The sequence below is a fragment of the Mastigoproctus giganteus genome, chromosome 5 (genome assembly GCF_048544385.1).
Source record: "Mastigoproctus giganteus isolate SK-2022 chromosome 5, ASM4854438v1, whole genome shotgun sequence".
NCBI classification, from domain to species: Eukaryota; Metazoa; Arthropoda; class Arachnida; order Uropygi; family Thelyphonidae; genus Mastigoproctus; species Mastigoproctus giganteus.
In genome coordinates this window covers 53,186,109-53,202,702 of record NC_143579.1, presented here as the reverse complement: position 1 = coordinate 53,202,702, position 16,594 = coordinate 53,186,109, and the positions used below count along the sequence as shown (strand labels likewise).

The window sequence follows — 16,594 nt, the reverse complement described above, 5'->3', positions numbered from 1 at the left end:
TTCCTGAGGGGGCATAAATTCAAATTGAGGAAAGACAGCTGTAGAATAGATGTGTGGAAATTTGCCTTTTGCCTTTAGTCAACAGGTGGTTGATTGCTGGAACAAATTTCCATCTGTCGTTGTGGAAGTTGATAGCTTAAATAAATTCAAGGAAGAACTGGACAAACTTTTGGAACAAATGAATGAGTGAAAAGGGAAGTTTTTTTTTTTTTTTTTTCTTTTCTTATCTTACTTTCTTTCTTGCATCATATGCCTCTACTAATGCTAACACTTACGCCATCTCTTTATGTAATATCACACACTGTACTTGTTGGTTTTTCCAAACTAGCTCCTTGATGTGACATATCTGTGATTTTCATATCCATGATCAGCTCCTTGATTTTCATATTTGTGACAGTTTGAATATGGGGATATGGTTGTTTAGCAATTTCTTCACACCTTTTGAAAGCTTGTCGCATCAGTCACACAGACACACACGCACTTGCTCATGTGATCTCTCCACAAAGAAATATGGCTGTGCACTTAACTCATGGAGTATTTCAGCTGGCTTCACTTTCTCTCTTAACAAAAATTTTATGGTATAGTGTTGTTCTACACTTGAAGTGACAATACCTTGTAATACTGCTGATGTGCATGTGTGGAGAAAATGGGTTGTTTCAGGGACTGAGAATGGTATTTCCACCATTTGTCTCAAAGGGTACTGTGTCATTTTGGTGCAACACTTTATAAAAAAAAAAAATCAGTGAACTTTGAATCACCCCCATTTAACTATGCAGCTGTAAAAGCTGCTAATATTAAAAAATAAATATTTGTAATTTTTTCATGCTCATTCTGCCATGAATATAAAACACTATTAATGTGACCCACGTAATAATATTAATGATAGTAATAACAACAGTCATTATGTTTTTTTAATATTACTGGATTAAATAGTGGATATCCAATTATAGTGATCACTAATGATGAGACTCATCATTAATGAGTGATCAATTTGAGATTATCATTATCTGTCAAGAGCTACTTTTGATTAAAAGCAGGTATATATTGTTATTATTTGTCTTAATTGTTAATAGTGTGATAAATAAAACAAATGAGTTATATTTATTGTGAGTAATAAGGCTTGGTTTTCTTTTTAAGGCACATGTTACACAAGATGAAGCTGTTATTGTACGAATGGCTTATGCAGAGAATATTGCTGTTTTGGCAGAAACTGCTCTACGGTAATTGCTTCTAATTATTTCTGGTGCATGCATGCATAATATAAATAAAAATAATAGGATGTAGTGATAAAACTGAACGGCTAAAAAAGAATGAAAAAATTATTAATTTATTAAATCAGATTATGGATCCGGGACACTACTAGTTATAGCAGAAATACCCAGCAACCATAATGAAATACAGGAACTCCCCGACTTACGTAAGGGTTGTGTGCATTCTGCAGAACGCTACGTAAGTCGGAATTTCCCCCGTGCTTGTGCAGCACTCGCAACTGTGCTCGCTGAATTGATTGAATCAAAAAAGAAACATTCAACTAACATGTAAATAGAATTATTTATTGTATTTATTCAATTTTTTATTTCATGTGCAGGAAAAATTGCAAAAGCGTGCAATTTAAAAAAAATTTCAAAATTATAAAATTACAAAAAAAGAGAGGAGACAGGCATAATGTCAGTAAGTTTTACCTCTCGAGCATTGTTGCCAGAATCGATGTCTTCAGCTGATAAGTACGCTGCTGCAGAGGTTGAGGGCTGTGGAGATTTAGAAGGGGTCGGCCGCTGAACCTTACGAAAGAACATATTAATGGATGACTGGACAGTGGCTTTTTTCTTTTCATTGTAGATTTCTTTGTAGCAAGCAAGCATATAATTCACCCCTCTGTTAACTTTTAAGAATCTTTCGCTGTCAGGATCCATCTTCTCAAACTTGTGCATTGCCGATGCAATTTCACGAAATGCCATTGCCATCTCTTTGGTGATGAAGCTTCTCGGCTGCTCATTTGGTTTATCTTGAGCTTCATCAGCATTTTCTTCTTTCGCTGTCGCTGCAATCTTATCTGTAATTTACAGTCTTATCTGTAACCTCTTCATATGTTTTGTCTTTTTCAAACCCTTCAAAGCCTTTTATGTGCCGTGGGCATATTTTCTTCCATGCGCCATTTAAACAACTTTTAGTAATTTCCACCCAGGCCTTATTAATGTTTAATTAATAATTGCAAAAAATTTATTGCAATTAATAATTGCAATAAATTTTGCAAAAAAATTGCAAAAGCGTGCAATTTAAAAAAAATTTCAAAATTATAAAATTACAAAAAAATAGAGGAGACAGGCATAATGTCAGTAAGTTTTACCTCTCGAGCATTGTTGCCAGAATCGATGTCTTCAGCTGATAAGTACGCTGCTGCAGAGGTTGAGGGCTGTGGAGATTTAGAAGGGGTCGGCCGCTGAACCTTACGAAAGAACATATTAATGGATGACTGGACAGTGGCTTTTTTCTTTTCATTGTAGATTTCTTTGTAGCAAGCAAGCATATAATTCACCCCTCTGTTAACTTTTAAGAATCTTTCGCTGTCAGGATCCATCTTCTCAAACTTGTGCATTGCCGATGCAATTTCACGAAATGCCATTGCCATCTCTTTGGTGATGAAGCTTCTCGGCTGCTCATTTGGTTTATCTTGAGCTTCATCAGCATTTTCTTCTTTCGCTGTCGCTGCAATCTTATCTGTAATTTACAATCTTATCTGTAACCTCTTCATATGTTTTGTCTTTTTCAAACCCTTCAAAGCCTTTTATGTGCCGTGGGCATATTTTCTTCCATGCGCCATTTAAACAACTTTTAGTAATTTCCACCCAGGCCTTATTAATGTTTAAGATGGCATGGTAAATGTTGTAAGATTTACAAAAGTCTCTTAACATAAAATTTTTCTCATTGTCTACTGCAGACAATGCCTGAGCAAATGATGTGCTTAAATAGTATGCTTTTAAATTCGAAATTGCACCCTGATCCATAGGTCACATGAGTGAAGTCGTGTTTGGCAGTACAAAAATATGACTCTCACATTCGAATTGAAATCATCTAGATGCGTAGGGTATCCAGGAGCATTATCTAATAGAAGCAAAATCTTGAAAGGAAGTCGTTGTCTTTACAATATTCTTTAATCTTGGGAATGAAGCAGCATTTAAACCAGTCCTCAAAGAGAGATATTGTTATCCATGCTCTCTGGTTCGATTGAAAATGCACGGGTAGGGTGGATTTATTGATACCCTTAAATGCACGAGGATTTCCAGAATTGTACTCAAGCAGTGGTTTTAATCTGTAATCTCCTGCTGCATTAGCCCCAATCAAGAGCATGGCCCTGTCTTTTGATGCCTTGAAACCTGGCATTGTGTTTTCCTCTTTGACAATGTATGTTCGATCCAGCATTTCTTTCCAATACAGAGCAGTCTCGTCAACATTAAAAATTTGCTGTGTTGAATAGCCGCCTTCATCAATAATTTTTTTGGCAGTGTTATGGTGTGGGGAATGTTTTCTTGACACACGTTGGGTCCATTGATACCCATAGATTCACGTCTGAATGCCACATCGTACCTTAACATCGTTGCTGACCAAGTGCATCCGTTCATATTGACAGTTTATCCTTGGTCAGATGGTTACTTCCAGTAGGATAATGCGCCAGTTCACAAAGCCCGAATCACTATGGAATGGTTCCAGGAATATGACAATGACTTTTCTTTGCTGCAGTGGCCCGCTCAGTCCACGGATCTCAATCCTATTGAACATCTTTGGGATGAGTTGGCAAGGGCTGTTTGCTGCAGGCCTACTCCTCCGTCAAATCTCAAGGAACTGTGTGACACACTCATGTCTGCATGGTACTCCATTTCTGCACAACGTTTTCAGCATCTTGTTCAATCCATGCCTAGATAAATTCAGGCTGTTTTGAAGGCTAAAGGAAGCTCAACACGCTACTGGGTATGTGTACCTAATAAAGTGGCAGCACAGTGTATATGGAGTGATTAAGATGCACTATTAGAACCCATCTATTCATTATTAATTTATTATACTGAACAGATAGCCCAAATATGCCCTCATAATAATCTGATAGAATAAATGAGTCAGCCATCTTTTTATGATTTGTAATTCAGAAAAAAAATGGAAACTAGTGAGCAAAATGATCAACCTTTGCTAGAATAATAATAAGGTAGAAGTTAGTGAATGTACACAGTGTGTTACATTTCAGTTACATTTGTGTTAGCAAATAGTAACGATTCATGATTAAAAAAAAAAAAAAGGAACCCACAAAGTAATATCTTTTTTGTGCAACCAAGAACATGTCATTTCTGTGTATCCGGCACATTGACCATCCATTCCTCTAGCCAGTTTTTCAGCTATAGTATATGGATATATCTGATATACAGGGGGTTCCTCGTTATCCAAGGATAATTGGTTCCAGAAAATTCCACTTAAAATGGGGGGGGACCAATTTTTCATAATGTGTATTATGTACTTGTACATAGTAAAAAATGGATTGAAGGAACTGAAAAAGACATTTTTTATTGGAACCGAAAAATGAAAATTATTTTATTCGACATTTTTTTATTAGGTGCCTCTTGATTAGACCGGGGTTCAAGCCCATCACCACCAAATACGGAGGATGCGGAAAGGTCAGGGAATGACCACCGCATATCCCGGAGCAATATGGCTAATGCTCCTAAAAACCAAATAACAAACAACAACAACATTGTAAAGTTAATTAAAATTTATTGAAGTTATACTATTTTCAGTTTTATTAATAAAGAATGAATCCAGAGTTGTTTGTTTATTTTGCCGTATTTTTTCAGATAAAATTATGTCGTAGCATTTAGTTATGTCTTTAACTTCACGCTTAACTTTTGCTGCACAATCATGAAGAGGGTTGTTCTCACAAAATGTTCAAGTGCTTGGTCAATTTTTTCAATGGCTTCCTTTAATTCTTTAATTTTCAAATCTTTATTCTTTGGTGATTCAATCGTGTTATCATTTTTGGCTTCCTCTTCTACTGCGGGTAGTTGGTCTAATTCTGCTAGCTCCTCATTTGTAAGTGGTTTTGCACTTGATTCAAGCAGTTGTGCAATATCTCCATCATCAACTCCGTGGAATCCTACTTTTGCAAGATTTGCAATTTCATTTTGTAACCGGCCACATTGCATTCTTCATATTCACGAACAGCGTCAGGGTATAACTTTTTCCATGAGCTATTCATTAATCTACGTGAAATTTATTTCCAAGCTTCTCCAATCATTTTCATACTGTGCAGAATATTAAAACTTTTCCAAAAATCATCCATGTTATTTTCATTACTTGTATCGGTTTTAGAAATTAATTTTCTAAATGTGAGTCGAAGGTAATAAGCCTTCAAAACAGTAGTAACTCCTTGGTCCATGGATTGCATTACTGATGTCATTTGTGGCAGTAAAAATATAATTTTAACATTAGGGCACAAGTCATTGTCAGCTTCAATGTTATGAGCTGTGGCATTGTCTACAATAAGAAGGACCTTGAACTGTATAATTGAATCCTTGCAATATTTTTTTACTTAAGGTACAAAGAAACAAATAAACCAATCATGGAATACTTCTTTCATAATCCACGTTTTTCGTTGGACTTCCATATCACTGATAGCAAACGTTTTGGCATGTTTATTAAAACTCGGATTTTCACACCTGTAGACAAGTAATGGCCTTAGTTTTTTGTTGCCATTTGCATTTCCACCAACAAGTAAGTTATGCGATCTCTAGACGCCTTGAAACCAAGTGCTGCCTTTTCTTTGATTAATATGTACATCCTTGATGGCATTCGCTTCCAATTTAATCTGTTTTCATCAACATTAAAAATTTGTTTTGAAAAATTGTTCCTCCTCAATGAATCTTTTAAATTCTAAAGGATAAGATTCTGCAGCTTTAGAATATGCACTGGCAGCTTCTTGAATTTTGACATTTTTGAATCCGTACCATTTTTGGAATTGATGAAATCAACCTTTAGAAGCTACAAATTTTTTGGAATTTTCAACTGCATTCTCTCCATTCTCTTTTTGTATATCCTCATATAAGCTTAAGGCCTTTTCTTGTATAAGCGCTTAAGCTTACAGGGGTGTGTTGTTGATAAAGGTCTTCTATCCAGATAGCTAGTCGTCTTTTCATAATCTCTAATACATTACTCCAAATCATATTCTTTGCTCTGCTTTCGATATCTCCTTCATTATTTAGGATGGTGTGAATTGTTGTTTCTGGGACCTCAAGGGAATGAACTATATCGATTACTTGTTCTCCACTTCTTTTACGACATATAACTTCTAATTTAACATCTAAACCATAACTTTTGCATTGTCTTTTTTATCATGATGTTTTATCCTCAACACTTTGCTTTGAACTCATGTTTAATAAAAATAAAAAAACTAAGAATTTGCTTAACATAAAAATTATCAAAAATATCAGATGCAACTACTACAAGCAACAGTAAATGAGAAACTGACCATAGGTAGACGGAGTTGAGTCAACAGGATGCAGGTGCTTCAGATATGAACGCCTCTGTGATATTTTTTTAAAGCACATTTCTGGAGGTCACCACCATAAAACAGTAAAAACAATTTGCAGTTTTCGGTTTATTGGGCTCTTTTTTTTTTTTTTTTTTTTTGATACAATTTGTTGTACAATGTATAAACGGGTAGTGAACTTGATCGTATTGCATTTACAATAATACCGATAGCTGGAATTCAATGTGTTTTTTCATTATTATGGTGAAATTTGTTTCCCTTTCACTGAAATCTTCAATCATATAAAAACATTAAATAAACTTCATAAACTTTTTACACCTCTGTATATCACTTGCGCATGTCGTGTTAGTTCCAATTTGTGTGTGCCGTGTGCTTTACTTAGATACTATTATATTTTCGCTTTTTTTTTTTTTTTATGTATTATTTGTAACCTCGTAACTGCAGAGACTCAGATAATAAATACTCAGATATCAGGGACCCCCTATATGAAAAATAATAATAATAATTGCCAAATTTTTATTTGTTTGAATTTTTTAATCACATTTTGGAATGCTTCAAAAATTATTCTAAAAGAGCACATTATAAAATTTCATGAAAATCCATCCACTGGGAATCTAATTATTACACGTGGATGGACAGACAAAGAATAACAATTGTTCAATTTTTATTGATCCAATTTTATTGAAATTCTCTAAAGAGCCCAAATATAAATCATGGAAATCCTTCAACTAGGAGCCAATTTATTATATGCTGACAGACATAGTGAATAGGCACATTACACATATATGCTAACATGCCTAATAAGACAGAGGGGTTGGAATTATTATTTGGTATTATTTAGAGGAAATTTAGTGATCATAGGAAAAGAATGCAGTGGTTGATAAATACAAAACTCAAAATCTGCATCATTTTTACTAAGATAAAAGGCGCTTCCATAGCCAGGTAGGAAGGAGCAGCAGTGTGCAGCACACGCTTCTTGATTAGACCGAGGTTCAAGCCCGTCACCACCAAATACGGAGGATGCGGAAAGGTCAGGGAATGACCACCGCATATCCCGGAACAATATGGCCTTAGTTGCTAATGCTCCTAAAAACCAAATAACAAACAAACTAAAAGAGTTATAGCAACTTTTTTAAATGTCATCTGCAGAGATATGTATTAAATAACTATTCCACAAATCAGATAAAAATTTAAGAAATATATATACTTTACAAAAAAAATTAAAAATTTAATTTATAAAACACTTATCCAAATTTTTATTTATAAGTATACTTAAAGTTACTTCAAAAACAGATTAATCTGCTTGTTACTTAACTAAATTTTATAATTATTATTATGAATGTTGTAATATAAAACTAGTCCATGTAATTAAATTATGTCAAATGTTATAAAAATTCTGTTGAAATGTATTTGATAATTAAAATTGTTTAGTAACAGCAAATTTTTCATATTTTAATTTATTTTTTATAATGTACAGGTTTCTAGAGATAACACAAGTAGATGCAGAACCTATAGACACAGCATCTGATACTGTGGATATACAAACACATAATCAAGTAAGTAACCTGTATATTATTTTATGAATAAGGTACAGTAAAATCAGCCAAAGTGACAACCTCTGTATTGCCGACCGGGCTAGCCGAGTGGGTAAAGTACCTGCCTGGCAACCCAAAGGTCGCGGGTTCGATTCCCGCCTCAGGCTTGGATCAAAGTACTGCAAAAACCTTGGGAGGTGCAATATGGCCACAGAAGCCGATGCGCCAACAACTACCAAATCAAAAAAAAAATAAAAAAAAACAACCTCTGTATAATTCCATTCTAGCTAATGTGATCACTTTTTATTGAAACTAAAAGAAATTAAAATTCAACAAAACTAATTTTCAATAAAAATATTTCAACAGAATTATAGCTTTTTTACCTAAAGTTTAATTCAAAGCTGTCTTCATCCCAAATTATATATATATTTTTTATTTTCTTGCTTGCTAATATTTTTTATAAATTCTCAAATAGACAATCATTTATTTATACACTACTTGTATAATGATATTATGCATTATAATGAAAATTTTCCATATTTCATACCTAGTATGTCAAGTGCAGATGTGGAACTATTATTTTTTTACTTTTATATTTTTATCAGATGAAATTTACTTGTTCAAAATTTTTTATAGCAGATTGTTAAGGTACGCAACCTTTCCTTTCTTATAATGTATACTTTAATAATTTTTAGAAAGCTTAATAAGCATTAGAATAATAATTTATATGAGTAATGAATAAACATACGTGCTTTATTATAAAATGTACAAGAAAGAATAAGAACTAAAACAAAGTGGATATTTCACATGCATTTTTGCAGGCATCCTATGATACCGAACTTCAAGCCTTACAGGAGATGATTCAGCAGAGTGTTACAACTTTACTTAGTGATCCAGACAATATAGTGAAGCAAACTTTATTGGAAAAAAGCATTACTCGCTTGTGTGTTTTCTTTGGAAGACAGAAGGGTGAGTCATATGATACAAAATTTTAGAGAGATTTGACTGCAAGTTTGTGTGCCTTACCAAAATAATGTTGAATGCAATTAATAATGCTGTTCCTCATTTAGTGATGATAATTTCATTAATCATCTTTGGCAATGATTGTCCAAAGTGTACAGGTACCTTGGATATTGTCAGCCAATTCCACTTCAGATTTTCCATATTTCTCAGCAGCTTATGCATCTTTTTGAATAATCTCATAGGTTAATCTTTATAGTAATGTGTAAGGGAGCATGGAATACATACATGAAATATATATAATAGTTTATCATAGCACTTTGGCCAGGGGTTAACAATAAAATATGCGAAAATCCTATAACTGAGAATAAAAAGAAAGAGACATGCTATGAAACCTGCATAAATTAATTAGAAAAGTTAAATACAATATAAATAAAAATATAAAAGATAGAGGTTATGTATATAACTTGTTAGGCAGCAGCAGAAATCTGTAGTGGTCTCAGCTGTCTGTCAAGGAGTATTCTTCATTTGTATACGCAATCTTAGGCAAACATTTTCAGGTCAACATCTAGATCCTGGACGTGTGAAAGCATCTGCTGTGGTAGAAATTGGTTGGACATATGAAGCCGTGCATGATTAGAGAACAGCCGCAGAGTTCACTGAAGATGAGACACTGGAATTATCCAGGTAGAGCTATCCCAGAAAGAGGGAGAGGAAATGTGCCCAGCCAGAAGTTAAACTGTTATTAGGAGTTCTTCTCTTCAGTGGGCTGCGAGAGCCTTAGAATATTGTTAATGTTAGCTGTGGCTATGGCCTAGAGTTGAGTGGTAACTTGTGCCTGTGTAAAACCCATTTGAGAGGCCACTACTTAGAGGTGCCAGTGTCCATACTTCTGCTGCATACAGTACTGGGGAGAGACATTCAGTCAGTCAATCAGGAAAGCATTGGGTGCTTGTATGACTTATTGGGGGTGTTGATTGGCTGGCTGGTATGAGAATCTTCAAGTCCTCGGCATACATCAAGGTATCCTGCATAACTAGTGGTGTAATGATGGCTGTGAACAGGTGGCCAGATAATATGGCACCTTGTGAAACTCCAAATTGGCAATTATGAAGTAGAGATGATAGGAAAGCCAAGGTGTTACTCCTAGTAGCTAGTGGTCCTGAAGCAGCTTGAGTAGAGAAGGAAGGTTCACAGCATTGAATGCTGATTCAGCATCAAGGTAGGTGATTGCCAGTTCTTTACTGTTTTCAAATTCTCTAAGGATTTTGTTAGTGGTGGCCAGATGGTTGGTTACTGTTGAACCATTTAGGAGTGCATAATGAATTTGGAGAGGATTATCTGGCAGTATCTGTCTACTGAGGATAGACAGCAGTACGTTTTCAAGCAACTTCAGCAGGTTTGATGAGTTAGAAATTGGCCTGTACTTTAGGAACTGGTCTCACAAGGTTTTCCTTCCAATGGTGTGGGAGGCAGTGAGTTGAAAGCACCAAATTAAAGATGGAGCTTGTAAAATGTATGAACCTGAGCGTCTTAACATAAATTAAGGATTTTTTTGTTTATACTCTGGGGACAGCCATACAAAGATGAAAGATTTTACATTTAGAGTAATTTAAGTAGTGTTTCTCAACTATCAGTCTGGGATAAAGTTTTCCTGTCCAAAATTTTGTTATTTGCTGTGCCATTTGCAATTCACTTAGTGGTGGTCTGCAGTGGAAAATCCACTGGTAAGATAGCACCATCCTTTCTTCTCATTGTGTAGCATAATTGATCTGTAGTCATTTTATTTTGTTTGGTGTTTGCTAATCATTGGTACAATTAGTTAATAGAGGAATTACCTCTATGATGTCTTGTAGAACACTTCAGTGCCGATACTCTCCTTTGTTGAATAACTATACAAATAGTTTACACATATTTCACATCCTCGTAGACAAAATCAATGATTTTGTCTACGAGGAATTGGAGGCCCGCGAAATCAATGGAATTGGAGGCCCGCGGATCCCAAGCCCGGCCCCAAAATACATCGAATTGCCATCCCTAATCTTTGAGTGAGAGAATACAATATGTCTATATTTTAAAAACAATTTAAATGTTTTGAAACCAAATAAATAATGAATCTATACTTTTAAAACTTTGAAAACAAATATTAAAACATAAAAAACATTTTTAGAATCCTCTGAAACATTAAGAAACTAAAGAATTTTGTTATTTCCCTGAAGCAGATGGGGCTTTTCGATCAGGGTCATGATCACAGGAAAGTGAAACCGCGGGTAATGCAACGGAATTTTATAGCATGGAGATTAGTTGCAATCTTGGAGCATGCTCATGAAGGACCATGAATCTGAGATGGGATGGGGCGATGATGTACATTGACTGAGTTTTGATGAAATTTTATTTCAAGCATCTCTGAAATGAATAGTTTGGTGTAATCATGTTGGATGCTTAGAGTTTTTGCTTCGTTGAATAGAAAGGTGTGGCCTTCACTAGTCGCATGGAATGCAAATTCCGAAGTCGAGGAACAGGATGACAGGATGGATGTTGAATGGTGTCTCATTCTTGTATTGAGTATACAGAGAGTGGATCCCTGGTATGAGGAGTTTCAACCTTTGCAAGACATGTTGTAGACTAAATTACTTGGCTAAGGTAAAGAAAGCCTGCACGAAAAGCATGCAAAAGTTCAATGAAATTTACTGGTAAAAGTACTTTGCCGTAATGGCATTTGTATTGTTGCTTGCTCGGTAAACAGACGGTGGGTGTTATCAGTCTGGAGTAGAAGTTGAATCCCATGGGGGCTTGAAACCCTCCCGAAGTGGAGGGGGGGTAACCTGACCTTTTTTCTTTAGAATCACGAACAGAGTCATATTGGAAGTTCTGGCGTCGTAAAAAATGTTCGTAACATAGTTTCACCGGTAAACTTTTTCGAAGTTTGCCGTGCTTCCTTTGCCTCTTTTTTTTCTTCTTAATAAACAATTTATCCACTAGTGATTCTAAAGAAGAAAAAAAAGGTCATGTTACCCCCTCCACTTCGGGAAGGTTTCAATTTCCCATGGGATTAAATTTCTACTCCTGACCAATAACACCCATTGTATGTTTACTGAGCGAACAACAATACAAATGCCGTTACGGCCAAGTACTTTTTACCAGTAAATTTCATCGAACTTTTGCATGCTTCTGTGCAGGCTTTCTTTACCTTCGCCAATTATTTATTTGGAACATGGAAGAGGATTTGACTTCATGGTTTTTAAGGGCAGCATGTAGTTTTGTTGTGGGTTTGGCTATGATTTTGAATTGTGTATCTTTAAAAATTCTATTTAGTTGTTTGAACCATTGTTCAATATACAGTAAAGCAATAAAATATTTTTTTATGCTATTATTGATAATAACTGGGTTGGTATTATGTAATCTGTTTTTTGCTTGTAACTTTACTTCCTTTATAATAGGTAGGGGGTAACCTCTATTTTGAAATCTGTTTCTTAGTGTTTGTATTTCTGTGTTTAGGGCTGATTCAGATGTTGAGTATTTGTAGGCATTGAGAAATTGATTTAGGATAATGGATCTTTTATAGGTGAAGGGGTGGTAGCTATTCTAATGAAGAAGCATTCCAGTGTTGGTGGCCTTTCTGTATATGCTGAATTGAATTTTGTTCATAACCCGTGTGAGGGTGAAATTTAAAAAATGTAATGATTTTGTTTCAGTATTTTTGGATTCTAGTGTAAAGCTTAATCTTGCATGGATATTATTAAAGTTTTGTAGAATTTCCTAGTATGAACCAGAGCTCTAATGCTCAATACATTCTACATTGATATCAATATTTGTAAAAGAATAAGAGAAGTTTATCTCAATATGATATGTAGAACACTTCCATATGATACTCTCCAGAGAGTATCTGGAGAGTATCAACGGAAGTGTTCTATGTATCATATTGAGGTAAACTTCTCTTATCCTTTTACAAAATAGACTTTCCTGTATGGTCCCCACATCTGTGATGCAAAGTATATCATCCAGATATCTACCATATTAGGTGACTCACGGAAGAAAGGGTGTTAAATGTATTATTTCAATAGTGGTAAGGTATATTTCTGCTGGTAAATCACTTAAATTTAACTCTATGGGTAGGCCATAAAACTGTTTGAAAACTTTACCTTGGAAAGTGATATAATTGGCTTCAGTTAAAAGTTTTATCAGATTGAAAATAGCTGTAATCGGAAGTTTAGTATGGTTAATTGGTAAGGAGTTATTGATTAGCATGTCCCAGACAATGTCCAAGATGTATTTCGACGTTTGTGTTGGTACATAAAGAGGTGGCATCTAGGGAAAATAGGTTGTTATTATCATTAAGTGATTTATCTTTTAGGATGTTAAATAGCAAATTGTTGTTTTTGATCCCAAACTTTATGGTTTGTCTGAACGGTTTTACTATGTTATATGTGGAAGCTAACACTGAGAATGCTGAATGCTTGTATGGGATGAATGGGAAAACCTGTCTTGTGTAGTTTAACCTGGCCAAAAAGCGTGGGTATATTGTACATCCTAGCTTTCAATTGTTTTAACTGAGCCATTGTAATGTAAATTTTTTTCTGGTATGTCATTAATGTCTTATTATATTAGTTGACTAAATTGGAAAAAAGGTCTGGATTGGCTTCTTGGTATGTAGAAGTATCTGATACTATGGAATTTAATTTGTTGATATAATCTTGCTTGCTTGTCTAAAACTATAACTGTATTGCCTTTGCCTGCTTTTTGTATCATGATATCTTTGTGTTTTTTTGAAGATCACTCAGCACTGAGGTTTCTTTACTATTTAATTTGGGAAGTTGCAGGCTTTTAGGGTTATTCACTATCTGGTTTATCTGTTGAATGATTATGTCTTTCTGTGGGACATTCCAAAGTCCAAATTTGATGTCTATAAGTTGTTTCTTAGACAAATTACAGGGAGGTAAATTGTAATTTAAGCCTTTGGACAGAAGCGAAATTTGGTCACGGGTTTGGGAGTTTTTAGAGATTAGTGACATGGGGGGACTGGGAAGCTGTGCCGCAAGCTGAGTGGTGGTTCGGGGTAATTAGCGTGTGGGTTTTCAGATATCCAGGATAGCCTGTTTAGTTTATTTCTGTGATGGTCTCTAATTTTCGAAGCTAGTGCTTCGCAACAAATTAATTTTCATAGCAAAGTGGTTTTCAAGGTTGACCAATCATTAGGGTGAAAGTATTTTCTTAATTTATTACAGATTTGTTTGACTTGATGCAGATATTGTTGCATGATAGAATAACGAGATCTCAGGGTGAGGTTAATGATACTACATGATATGGTGTAAGCTAGTTTGTTTATGCCCGGTAAATTTTGGTTGAATTTGACAATAGCAAATTTCAGAGTAATGTTTTGTTTGAGGCAGTATTTTAGGAATGTTATATGGTGATCCTGAGCCTAATATCTAAGTGTTAATTTTGTGTATTTCTGTATGCAAGAAAGGGAGATTTCTGTATGCAAGAAATCTCCCATGCTTGCAAGGTCGAAAGGATATGAGTGGAGAGTAAGCGAAGCTTGTGGAATTGTCAAAAGGAATTTATAGGAAATTATTTAATTAATAGATAACAGAACTGTAAAGGCTCAACGCATTGTATGTTATATATCAATTAGTTAAGAAATGGAGGAATTACCTCTATGATATCTTGTAGAACATTTCAGTGTTGATGCTCTCTGTTGTTGAATAACTATACAAATAATTTACATGTATTCCACACCCTTGTAGACAAAATCAGTGATCCAACGCACCACGGAATCGGAGGCCTGTGGATCCCAAGCCCAACCCCAAAAGCCTTTGCAGCGCTGTTATCTATTAATTAATCATTGGTACAAAATGAACACTATTATTTCATCTAAATTACCTAATTCTACTTCATTTATTCAATCAGTTATTCTTAATTCCGTTTATTGCACCATGTAAATGATGCAATAAAAGGAATTAAGAATACTTGATTGACCCTGTACCGTTAATTCTGACAAACAGTGCAGTTTCTGTAAGTAATGTCAAGCATAGTATAAAAGAAAGAATATGTGAATGGAATATTAACGATATGAAATGTATCTTAGTGAGGTACATATGCAGGTTCAGAAACTCTGTGCCTACACATATAGCAGGATATAATATTTTGTAGCTATCTCAGAAAATTAAAAGTTTATTAGAGTATCGAGTCTATTTTAATAATCATATTTGAAGGTGTAGAGAAATTATGTAGATAATTTCATAATTATGTAAATAATATGTGTACAAATAGATAATGTATGTGGTTGACAAAGTAACAAAAAGTTGGTTGCTGACAAGCACCTGAGAATAATCTGCTGGAAAAGTAATAGTTTAACATCCCAAAAGGATGATCAGAAGTGATAAAGAAGAACACCATATGTGCAGAGGGAAGTAAAGCGGCAAGTAAAAGTTGAGCAATGTAGAGAGTGAAACAGTATAATGTGATAGTTTTGGTGAGTGAGTGTAGTAAAAGGTGTGCATTTGGATAGAACACAGCCTAGGGATTAAGGACAAGTAAGTACAGATCTAAATACAAATGAAGTTTGCAAGACAGCACTGAATTTGCTGAGTGTTTTTATTTATTTAAGTTTGTTTTTTTATGGTGATTATCAGTTATTCTGGTTGGGGCTAAAAATGTAATATAATCTGTACTTAGGACAGTATGGAGGACAATAGTGAATGGAAAGCTAATAATCTAGAATGACTAATTTAACTGTAGTAGTTAGCAAGGCAGTGTTTACACTTTTATCCCCTTTTATATTGCATATTTCTAGTTTAAATTCCCAAAGAAGATGGAAATTAACAACTAGTGATTGTTATATTATCCTAAGTTCATTTGAGAGACTCATCCACCTACACATACTGATGAACCTGGTCTATGGTAAAAGAATCAGGAGACATATTTCTATGTGGCTCACATTAAAATCATCTTAAAATCATTTTGTGGTCTTTAGATATGAAAAGACCCTTCACCCAAACCTTAAGTAGGGAATATTTTTCATTTCGAAAAATAATTGTTAGTAGCACTTTGAAATGAGAACTTCATATAAATTTTATGTTTTATATTTATTTCAAATAAACTGAGGCAAAGTATTATTGACAGTTAATTTCTTTCTTAGGTAATGATATCATTCTGTCTCACATGATAACATTTTTGAATGATAAGGTAAGTTGCTGTTAAATATCTTTTTAGAAATTTTTTTAGATGCATTTGGAAATGCATAAAGTACCTGTACTTCAGTATATTTTTCTGTACACATGTAACAACTCTAAATGACTTTAATTTCTAAAGTCATTGAGTTTTTGAATGGTTTGAGCATGCTCAATGCCAATGGGATTCTTCATCTTGCTCAGAATAATCACCTCAGAGGGCATAAATTCAAATTGAGGAAGGACGGATGTCGGATAGATGTGCGGAAATTTGCCTTTGGCCAGCGGGTGGTTGGTTGGTGGAACCGACTTCCATCACTTGTTGTTGAAGTTGATAGCCTAAACAAATTTAAAGCTCAACTGGACAGGTATTTCGAACGAACGGAGGGGTGAAATGGGAG

The 16,594-nt window shown here is 34.7% G+C and overlaps 1 protein-coding gene across 1 annotated transcript in view; it reads left to right on the top strand.

The window, feature by feature from the left end:
* Positions 1 to 16,594, top strand: part of Vps15 (vacuolar protein sorting 15) — a 316,929-nt gene that overhangs the window by 141,903 nt on the left and 158,432 nt on the right. The window contains exons 15-18 of the mRNA XM_090374029.1: positions 1,138 to 1,220; positions 8,004 to 8,082; positions 8,883 to 9,030; positions 16,163 to 16,209. Coding sequence (XP_090230155.1) covers positions 1,138 to 1,220; positions 8,004 to 8,082; positions 8,883 to 9,030; positions 16,163 to 16,209 — 357 coding nt within the window. The remainder of the gene's footprint in view (positions 1 to 1,137; positions 1,221 to 8,003; positions 8,083 to 8,882; positions 9,031 to 16,162; positions 16,210 to 16,594) is intronic.